A 10,700-nucleotide genomic window follows, 5' to 3' on the forward strand; every position below is an offset into this window, starting at 1 on the left:
AATGACAACTTCTTTGACACACATGACCACATAAGTGATCATCACAACATTCATTACATTGACATTACACTTTTTTTTATCAGAATAGATTTCAACCTTGTGATTGCTCAGTATAAATACAGGGCAATGAAATACTGTTTACTGCACATTTAACAAAACAGTACTTACTCCCGGATCCTGCTGTGGTCGCGCAGATATAACAGGTCAGCATGTGGCACGCTGCCCACCGCACTGTTAATAAGGAACTGGCGCACCGACTGCACGCGCTGCTGCGTGTTGCTCTGCTCTTTGCATGTGGCATTCTCGGTGGTAATGCGTCCCTTATATTTTGAGAGGAGTATTTCTACAAAAATGCAGCAGGAAGTTAACAATAAATTACATTACCCTTTGCTGACAGTTTTTTCCAATGCGATTTACAGTTAGGGTTAGGCCAATAGACTTGATTTGTGGAACCGACCCTATTGCGGGGACAGGTGACTTGGAACCGATCTTGTTGCAGTACCTGGAGCAATGTGGGGTTGGGTGTCTTGCTCAAGGGCACTTTAGCCATGGATCGAGGTGTAGGGAGAAGTAGGGGTGGGGTTTGAACCTGCAACTCTCTGATCTTAACTCCACCTCCCTAACCATTAGGTCACAGCTGCCTCCGTTTAGCAAGGAAATGAATCTTTGGAGAGCTGTGGGGAAAAAAGCATTTAAAAAATATACAAACCATATCCAGGCGCTCCACTGTCATCTTCAGTGGCAGCTTCCCTCCTCTTCTGAAACTTCACCCTCTTTTTCTTTTTTCCCCATAAGGAGCTTGAGTTTGCCCCGAAGCAGAATGTTATGGCGGAGGCGCCGGATTGCCTCTTCCCTTGCCCGACACCCGGGGCATGAGAGGATGGAGCGTCCTTTTGCGGGTGCTGGTGCAGCAGAGGATGTGGCAGCAGGACCGGCAGGGGCATCACGGGAGGCAGCAGGACTGGTGGGGGCATCACGGGAGGCAGCAGGACCGGCGGGGGCATCACGGGAGGCAGCAGGACCGGCGGGGGCATCGGGGGAGGTGGGCGGGATTGGGTCAGCTGGCGCCTCCCTGAGATCTTCTTCTGTGATGTCCAGCTGGCTGACCATTGGAAGAACCGGGAAAGTCAACCTCAGAGCCCTGAGGCCATCAAGTGCTTTTTTTTGTATCCCCTGGTTGTACATGTCCTTCCGTTGTTCAGCCTAATAAAGAATGGTAATAAGTGTGTAGTGATTTAAACAGAATTGTTGTCTCATCTTGTCAGAATTCTTTTGTGTACAATTATATTTTTAAAAAGCTCAATGTCATGTTTCTTATGTGTGTGCAAATATCTGTGCAAAAAGCTCACCGTCCAGTTCTTGTGTGACTGGAGGAAATGTTTGTCCAGCCGGACATATTTTATCTGGCACTCCATACAATAGAGTCTTCCCTTCACTCCTCTGAAGTAAATAAAGAGAAATATAACTTAAACTTAAACTCATAAAAACATAAAAACATCAAATGCTATTATATCAGACATTGAGTTGATACAATATTGTTTAAAAAAAAAAACTCACCGCCCACTCGCGTACAACATTAATAGGTCCAGCTCATCATTGTTTACCACATGATGGCCTTTTCTGAGGTGTTGGCGGAGGTATTTGTAGTCCACATCGCATAATGGACACAGCGGCATGCTAAAATATGAATAAAAAGTAGTTACACATGTGATAACATACGATTCCCTAGTCTTGAAGTCCAACAAATATTCCATTCCAGAAAAAATGTGTACACAATAGATTATGTTCCTTACTTCAAGATTAATCTCCTAACTGACTAAACAGTCCAAAAATATTGTCTACATAAGAGACCCTGTGTTTGACTTACCTCTCCTTTGTTTGTGAAAGAAGTGTGTGGGGGATGGGCAGTAGCAGCAGAGAGCTTCTTCTAAGAAAGTCAGAAAAGTCATTTCTGATGGGATATTGTGTTTCAGCATCCCATATAAGCCCTAGGAGTGGAAAAAAAAAATTTTGGATGATTTTAGGCCCACGGTGTCGAGTAAGGGTATTAGGCCTTTGACCCATCCGTAGGGGCTGGCAACGAGGCCAATTTTTTTTTTTTCAAAAATCCGTTAAATATGGTTACCCTGAGCCCCACGCATCCTTTTTTGTACACATACAACTTTCAGCCTGCAAAAGGGCTTGCTCTGAAGTGAAGGAGTTCCAACAGCCAAATATCGGGTTAGGGAAATAGACTTCATTTCCGGAACGAATCCTAACGTAACTCATTGCTTAGACTTGCAGGTTGGAATTTCATTTTCCCTCCAAAAACGGTCAATTTTTTTGGGCCTAGGTTTCGCGCCCTTGGGTTTTGGTAGAGGAGCCGGGTCTGTCCGGCCCTATGGTAAAAGTTTTCTCGGGTGTCTTTCGTGGACCGAGTTATGGGCCTTTTTCCCGATAAAGTTGTCCGGTTTCCCAAAAAAAAACCTTGGGGGCGTGGCTTAGGGTCCGAGGGCACGTCCCAGCACGTCAAAATTGAGTTTGGACCAGGTTAGGACATTGGACTTCAATTCCGGAATTAGGCCTATTGACAGTATCCTATACCCGGAACGAGGCCTAACATTTCAAAAACATTTTTAAAAAATCATGTCTCCAAAATGGGTACCAATAGACTCCAAATGGGCTGAAACGTGCTCCTAACACCTTCCCCCGGGAAGTTTTTTGGCAAGTGGGACTTGGGGAAATTTTCACTACTGGCCTTCCATTGAAATGAATGGGTTAGGGTTTGTTTTTGAATAACTCTGAAACTAAAGTTCCTATATGGTGTTATTTTTGCCTCATTAATATTTGTAAATGCACAGAAAGTGATCTACAAGTAGTCAGTGGTTTGTACATGTGTTTTGATATCCACAAATGTAAATTTAATATTTGTAACTTGTATTTTGGTCTTTGCAAATAAATGTGTACTTGTAAATATACTGTTTTTCATTTGCAAATCAAAAATACATTTGTAAAACTGACAATTCTGTTTGTGAAATGTGAGTCGCATTTGTGGATCAGCGATGACACGCATTCACCGCTTTTCCTCTGTGGCGTATTTGAGACACTCTGCAAAATCCACAAATGCAGACAAAATCCACAAATGCAGACAAGATCCACAAATAGCCTCACGTGCACATTCACGTCCACTATATGGCAGTGTGGTAAGACAACGGATCTGACAAGTGCTAAGACAAAGGAAAACGTTGAAATTGCTGAAATTGAAGAGTGCTGAAATGGAAACATCTGATGGATGGGTATGTTACATTGATGAATTGTCAATAAGGTGTTGTTACTATGTGTTGTTACGAAATTATGTTAGCATACCTCATAGTCTCTTGCTAATGTAACGTCAGGTAATGTAAGGTAGGCTAAAGTTTACCCTTAACAATAGTCTCGTCAGCTTAATGCTACATTGGCATAAAATATCCAACATTTGCTTTTTTACTGTTTGTCTGTGTAGTTTAAAGCTAGTTTTAGGCTAGAATTATAGATTTAGGCTACAGTGGCTCACAAAATTTAGTAGACCAACACCCCTGACATATTTTACAGACATTTCGCTATAACTTCATAGAACAACACTTTGTAGCCTGTCAGTTCAATTGAATTGAAGTGTTCTTTTTTTTTTGCTTGATGTTGGAGATCAACACTCATCAACCTCACTTTCAACTCTTTCTTAATGTTTTTCCTTTGTAGGAAACATTAAAACACCATACATCCGGCCCACTGATCTCTCTGTAAAATATCTGACTATTTTCTACATTGTAGAACAATACTGAAGAGATGGAAACTATCAAATAATATATGGAACATACATGGAATTATGTAGTAAACAGAAAGTGTAAAAAACAAAAAAACAAACCCAAAATGTTTCATATTTTAGATTCTTCAGAGTAGCCACCATTTACCTTGACGCTTTGCACACTATTGGCATTATCTTAACCAGCTTCATGAGGTTGTCACCTGGAATGCTTTTCAATTAACAGGCAAATAATAAAAATACAGTAAACAGCCCTGCTCCACAACTGTAGTAATGCATATTATGTCAAGAACCGCTCAGCTAAGTAAAGAGAAACGACATTCATCATTACTTTAAGACATGAAGTGTGTTTTAATGAATAAAAATAAAGAAACTACTGAATGAGGTGTCCAAACTTTTGACTGGTACTGTATATGAATATAGAATAACAGTTACAAATCATGAAGTCTTTGAGGTAAATGATTGTATTTAGAATGCATGTGTAAGTTTGACGTCTTTTTGTCGTGAGTTAAAGGGCAGAGGAGTGAAACATGATATGGTTACACTTTCTCTCTCTGCTTCGCTAGACTATTGACCAGTTCGAGTACGATGGCTGTGATAACTGAGTCTTACTGCAAATGAAGGGGAACCGGGAGATGGTTTATGATGCACAAGCGCCTTTTTTGATGGGTATGCAGCATTCCTTTGGATTTTTTCCCTCTAATAAATCCTTTTTATTTATTAACTAAACTAAGTAACCAACGAATTAACTAATTTATTTATTTATTTTTGAATAAATAAGGCTGCGTTCTGTGTGCTTTCCTTACAGTGTCATTGCAATGAGGAGTCCTGAAGACAGCTGGGTGGCCAAGTGGCAAAGAATAGGTGTAATTTATACACTTCACTATAATTCAGTCAGTCATTTATATATTATATATAAATGAAATAAAGTCAGTATTTGGTGTGAGATGACCCTTGGCTTAAAAAAAAAAAAAAAAAAAAAAAGTAGTCTGAGGTACAATGAGTGCAGTTTTATAAGGAAATGAGCTGTAGGTTTTACTGAGCATCTTACAGAACCAGCCACAGTTCTTTTGGACACTGACTGTCACGCTCACTTCTTCATTTTGCACCAAAACCCAGCAGCCTTCATAACGTTTTCTTTTTTAATCTGAAAAGTGCTCTTATATAATATGCTGTTCAGATATTTTGTTTTTTTTCTGTAACATTTAATTTTGTGCTGGAAAATGAATGTTTGGGACTCTAAAATGTTTTTGTACTCACTCGATAATGTAGAAATCATAAAATAAAAATCTATAACAAAGTTTGTATGAAAAAAAAAAATAGGGTGCCTCCCTAGTAACACAGAACGTTAATGTACCATTAGCCTATGGTTCTCTAAAGGTTTGTTAGAACGTAACCAACAACTAACATTTAGAGAACGTTTCCTCATGGTTATGCATAAACCTAACGAAGCCAAACGTCCCCGAAATGTTGAGGTAACTAACCAACTGAAACATTATCATTTGGTTACACTATAACCTCCACACAACGTTATGTTTGGTTGTTTATTTGTTGTTCTGAGAACTATACTATCTGCTTTTCCTGATGCTGGCTAAATTATCTTTTAATCTTTTATTTCAACCTCTTTTGTACTTGTAGCCTATTTTTTTTGCCATAGTAAACTGTCATAACTTTCCTTTTGTCATGCATTGTTATGTCGTGCCATTTTGGTTTGGAATCCAACCCTCACACATTGAAAACACCATATGGTCAACAGAAATGTGTGCATACTAGGCCAGATAAATAGGCTAGTCTATGTTGAGTTGTGAGATATATTGCAAGGAAATTTTCACAAAAATAGGCGACAAACCCATGTACATTCCTGAGTAATGTGTTTTGACTGTCTAAAGCAGTCGTTGCCAACCTTTTTTGGCCTGGGACCCCATTTTTACATCAATTTCTCATGACCCCATACACATTTTTTAGATTTTATAGAGATTGCACAGTGTCACATATTCTATATTTTGATCAGCAGCCTAGCCTTCAGTTATGTGGATGTTTTCTTTTCAAAGCTGATATATAGCATTTTATTTGTAATATATAACAATTAGTTGAACATTTTTATTTTCAGTATTTTCCTTCTATTGGTTATTTCAGGCGACTCCAATTCAATTCCAGGAGACCCCATTAAGAACGAAGGAAAGGAAGCATTTTGAGTGTTAAATGTAAAAGATATTTTACTGGGCAAGAAGGGAATGGTGAAAGCAAAATGGACAGGTTGTTTTTCTAGTTAGTGCAATGTGGGTAGAGTGTGGCTAATTTTCAGAAATAAACTTATAGGCTAAATTTGTTTGGATTGTAAGTGGTGATGTTTTTTGTGGAATTCAAGTGATCTGTAATGAGCAGGCTGCAGCATATATCATATGAAGAGGGTGAACATGGTTTGGCAATGGGTCGTTGTGACTTGGTGCACAGTCTTGTGTGGTGCAAATTGGCTCCTGATAATATGGCAGAGCAGCAACAAAAGTTTGACCTTTAAGTTGTGGTCACACATTTCGCCCTCAAAACATGCTGCATTACAATAATGCCTACATTTTCTCATGCACATACTTCTGGTACATTATCCCTATTGTTGCCCCAACTGCATTTTCTCATGCACATACTTCTGGTACATTATCCCTATTGTTGCCCCAACTCACTCACACCCAGCTCTATTGATCAACTTATTTGTACTTTGTCCCAACAACAACCAAATCCACCCTGTACCACTATCAAAATCTGCTGCAATACAAAAATCCACTTCTCTTCTCCTCTTATTTTCTAAAAATAAAAGTCCAGCTAGGTAGCTTCGATGCATCATCATCCTGCACATTACCCAGAATTCTCTGTGCTTTCAAACAGCTCTAAGGCAAATAACAAAATGGCGGACTTAATGGATGCTACGATAGCCCTTTTATTTAGTTATTTGAAAATTTCACCGAGTCTCCTTGTTGGATTTAGAACTGCAGCGCCAGTGTACGTTATCTGGATTTACAGTACATGCGATCAGGTAATGTGTCATTTTATTCTGTATAAATGTGAATAGTATTCACCTAGCAGTTAGCTGCTATGCGTGCAACCATCTCCGGTCACATTATACGAAGTGAATCGTTGTTGGTATCTCTAAAACACGTCTTTTCCAGTCTCCCATCTGACAAAGAACTTGTACATAATTCTTTCACCTTTGTTGTGATTTAGCACGCTGATATAATGCTATGTAGCATACCTTAGCATGGCTAACGCCATAGCGCCGAGGTTACGCATGATTACCCCATATCGATATACATGTCGTGTAGGTGACGGTGTTCTCTGTTAAAATGTCTGTGTATTTGTGCCTCAGAACGGCGGCATAACAGCAGTACGGATTTCCCCATGTATTATTTGACGAAATATAGTATGTTGGTGGATAAAACCTCAAGTGAGGGCCTACTTTTGTAGGCTGCAAAGATCAGCAACACATTTACTGCAGTACTCTGTTAGCCTAGCTCACTCAAACCACATTGCTTAGAGTTTAGAATATAGCACGAGACAAGCATTGTAGTTCAGAGGTTGCACAGAAAACGTAACGTAACTTCTACTGTCTGTTGAAAAACAACACTTTGTTGGTGTGAAGGGTTGTCATAAAAGTTAATTATCAACATGTATTAAATCCAATGGATAAGGGAATCTGAACTATAAAATAAGTAACTTATTTTATAGTTCAGATTTCCTTATCCATTGGATTTGTTCCCATGGGGTCTACAGGAAGAAACGAGACCTAGCCACTGTAAGTTGTTGATTGGTCAGGTTGCCTGACGCAACGGCATGTGACGCAAAACGAACACTCCTCATTGGCTGGACAGATGGATAAGAGGACGTAGGTGCGTGTAGTAAAGTCACTACCCGGAACTTGGATTTGGAAGCAAACGTCTCTGTTGGAAGTACTGAAGCCTGCTTCTGTTCAAGTACTCTACTTTCGAAAAGGTAATTTGTGATTTCTTTCTGGTTGTGGTTATACCTTAAAGGAGAATTCCGTCTGTTTTACAAATATGTCTCAAATGTTTGTGGTCGAGGAAAGTTGCTAATGATGCCTTTGTTTTCACAGATGAGTTCACAGACAATGCTATTGAGGTTGTGCCATCTTCATGGCTTGGACACACTTCTGAGGTACGAGGGTTTTTTTGTCGATACATAGCAAATATGTATGCTTACATATGCCTATATACTTTTGATAGCATATATATATATATATATATATATATATATATATATATTTTTTTTTTTTTTTAGCATGGCATGGTCTGCTACTGGACGACACACAATGTGCGATTGCATGTTGTGAAGTGCCGAGCACCAAATACAACTTGGGCCAAACATCCCATTAAGAAAACCTGGTACGAAACAGGTGAGCTATCGCTGCTATGCACTACATAGAATATACTGAATTGTTCTCTCTATGGCAGCACTGTTTTTTTTTTTTTTGTGCTACTGACTAAAAGTCATTTTCCATAGATTCATACGCCAAAGCTGAACAGAAGTGTTTGCAATTGATGGAGTCCTCAAGTGTTGAGACAGAGGATGTGAACACTTTTGCAATAAGGCAGCGTAAGCGCCCAAGGAGGTTTGTCTCCAAATCCTCTGATGATGGTAAGCTCTCTTCACTAATGACAACATTAGTTACTCAATTCAGTGTTCATTTTCAAGTCATTTACAAGAAATTTACATTGCACATTGTATGGTCTTTCCTTCCAGATGATTCTGCTCCAGTGGTAGCAGCAACCAAGAAGCAACCCAAGACTCTGACTGTGCCTGCAGCCCTGTGTGTAAGTTAACAGTTCCCAAATCATCAATCATTCATAGCTTGGAGCTAACATTCATGATGAATAACCGGTGCATATTACGTGACTGATCTGATGTTTGTGTGCTCTTTTCAGGTCAGCAGGACCCAATGCCCCTACCACCACAATGTAAGTGTTTTTCAATTTATTTGTAAATGTCTAATGTATTATCATAGGTTCTTCTTTTGCGAATACCATGTATAAGAACCCCCCCCCAATAAATGACTTAACATCCATATGCACCATCTTTTCAGGGTCAACACCAGCCGGGACTGGAGCCAGTCCTCACCACCCTAGCCCAAGTCCTGTTGACCCTGTTCAAGGTACAGTTGCTTTCAAGTTCCCATTTACAGATGTTGGAATACAAAGTCATGAACAGGAAAACTAATATTTTCTTTTTGAAAACTTCAGCCAGCAGCCGGGCACTACACCCAATTCAGTCAGCCAGGCACCTCCAAGAATCACTGGAAACCTCTTTTGACTCTGTTCAAGGTACAGTTGCTTTCAAGTTCCCATTTACAGATGTTGGAATACAAAATCATGAACAGGAAAACTAATATTTTCTTTTTGAAAACTTCAGCCAGCAACCGGGCGCTTCATGACGGACAGGGTGTCTCGGCTATCGCAGCCATGTTTGAGAGAAGTAAGTACTTTTATACACACTTAACTAGTTCACTCACTCAGGAAAGTACATTATAAATTACAACTTCCATCACATTTGTCCCCATAGTCACAGAGGCCCACATGAGTCGCTTGATGCGGAGGATCGAGGCGACGTTTGACAGGACCGAGGCTAGGTTTGACAAGATCGAGTCATTGGTGGAGACCAACGCCCCGACACACACGCCTCAACTCCAGCAAGAAGATGTGGTGTTGGCTAAACCATGCAGCATGGTGATGGAGCTGCTGGAGTTGGATAGGAGTCTGGAACAACCAGACAAGAGGAACAAGATGGTAATTTGCTCTATCTATCTATCTATCTATCTATCTATCTATCTATCTATCTATCTATCTATCTATCGTATAAGCTCGCTACAGTAATTTTCATTGTATAATTATTTTTATTTTTTTACAGCAACATTTTCTTGAAACTGTCAGAGGGGCAGGTTTAGGGGCAGCCATTCACCGTATGCTACGCCGAGCGGCAAATAATGAGGTACTCGCCCATTACAGCTTGCGGGGCAGACGGGCCAAAATGTCCTTTGATGACCTCATTCTGTGCAAGATTATAAAGGGTAAGTGTTTATATATTGATCACATCACTTATGCCATGCTTGACTGACTAGGTTTTGATGTGTAACTTTCCTTTATTTTGCCTTCTAGCTGCATGTGTCAAAAAATTTCCTGGCCATACGGAAGCTGAAGTGGAGGAATGCCTTGGGCAGACTCTAAAATTTGCACCACACAGACGGTATACTTCTGCTCTCTAATTTGGTGCAATCACAGAAATTTTGTGGTTGGTAGTAGGGTGGTTTATCATGCTTTTGTGGACATGTGCTCATTGTTCTTGTTTTTAAACATTTGTTCCTTTTTCTTTTCAGATCAGCTGGTCAGCAGCAACGGATGGACAATTGAATTGTGAACAGTGATTTTTATTCTATTTTTTTGTGAAGTGATTTTTTTATTCTATTTTGTTTGTTATTGAATGCACAGTTACACTTTAAAAAACTGTTATTTCTATTTTATTCTGTTTTGAATGTGTTTTATTGAATGCACCGTTTCAGAAACTTTTCTATTTTATTCTGTTTTGTATATATGATTGTTTTATTGAATGCACTGTTACACTTTCAGAAACTTTTCTATTTTATTTTTTATTTTCAAACATTTTTTTTATTCAAATTTGTTATTGATATTTTATCTCATTAAACTTTCAAGACCTGCCAAATTTGCCTGTTCATTCATCACTGAGTTTTCTCATGTAGATATGCTAGCAGTTATGTGTTGATGTTGCTAATTAGTTGAAAGCAAAACATAACATTCTACAACATCAGGGGGACGTTAGGCTAACATTCAGGGAACCAAACATGCAACCAGCAAGGTTAGGGGAAGGGCAGGGGAAGGTTGTTGTTGTAACCAACAGGAAACAT

The 10,700-nt window shown here is 39.4% G+C and overlaps 1 protein-coding gene and 1 long non-coding RNA gene across 2 annotated transcripts; both read left to right on the forward strand.

Moving 5' to 3' along the window:
• The first annotated feature begins 6,770 nt into the window (after nucleotides 1-6,770).
• On the forward strand, nucleotides 6,771-8,351 carry LOC132887133 (uncharacterized). Its single transcript, XR_009654772.1, has 5 exons — nucleotides 6,771-6,806; nucleotides 7,541-7,759; nucleotides 7,881-7,942; nucleotides 8,066-8,180; nucleotides 8,288-8,351. It is a non-coding gene; the product is annotated as an uncharacterized LOC132887133 (long non-coding RNA).
• A 70-nt stretch (nucleotides 8,352-8,421) lies between these two features.
• On the forward strand, nucleotides 8,422-10,235 carry LOC132884489 (uncharacterized). Its single transcript, XM_060918343.1, has 8 exons — nucleotides 8,422-8,598; nucleotides 8,710-8,742; nucleotides 8,868-8,936; nucleotides 9,025-9,256; nucleotides 9,344-9,567; nucleotides 9,689-9,848; nucleotides 9,937-10,024; nucleotides 10,155-10,235. The coding sequence occupies exons 1-8, from the start codon at nucleotides 8,440-8,442 to the stop codon at nucleotides 10,186-10,188; spliced, it is 999 nt and encodes a 332-aa protein (XP_060774326.1). The 5' UTR covers nucleotides 8,422-8,439; the 3' UTR covers nucleotides 10,189-10,235.
• Nucleotides 10,236-10,700: the final 465 nt, after the last annotated feature.

The sequence above is a fragment of the Neoarius graeffei genome, chromosome 1, assembly GCF_027579695.1.
Source record: "Neoarius graeffei isolate fNeoGra1 chromosome 1, fNeoGra1.pri, whole genome shotgun sequence".
NCBI lineage: Eukaryota > Metazoa > Chordata > Actinopteri > Siluriformes > Ariidae > Neoarius > Neoarius graeffei.

Coding starts and splice junctions, on each gene's coding strand:
- LOC132884489 (XM_060918343.1), top strand. CDS start 8,440: ATGACAACATTAGTTACTCAATTCAGTGTTCATTTTCAAGTCATTTAC. Junction 8,599..8,709: donor CTGTGCCTGCAGCCCTGTGT/GTAAGTTAACAG, acceptor TGCTCTTTTCAG/GTCAGCAGGACCCAATGCCC. Junction 9,849..9,936: donor TCTGTGCAAGATTATAAAGG/GTAAGTGTTTAT, acceptor TTTGCCTTCTAG/CTGCATGTGTCAAAAAATTT.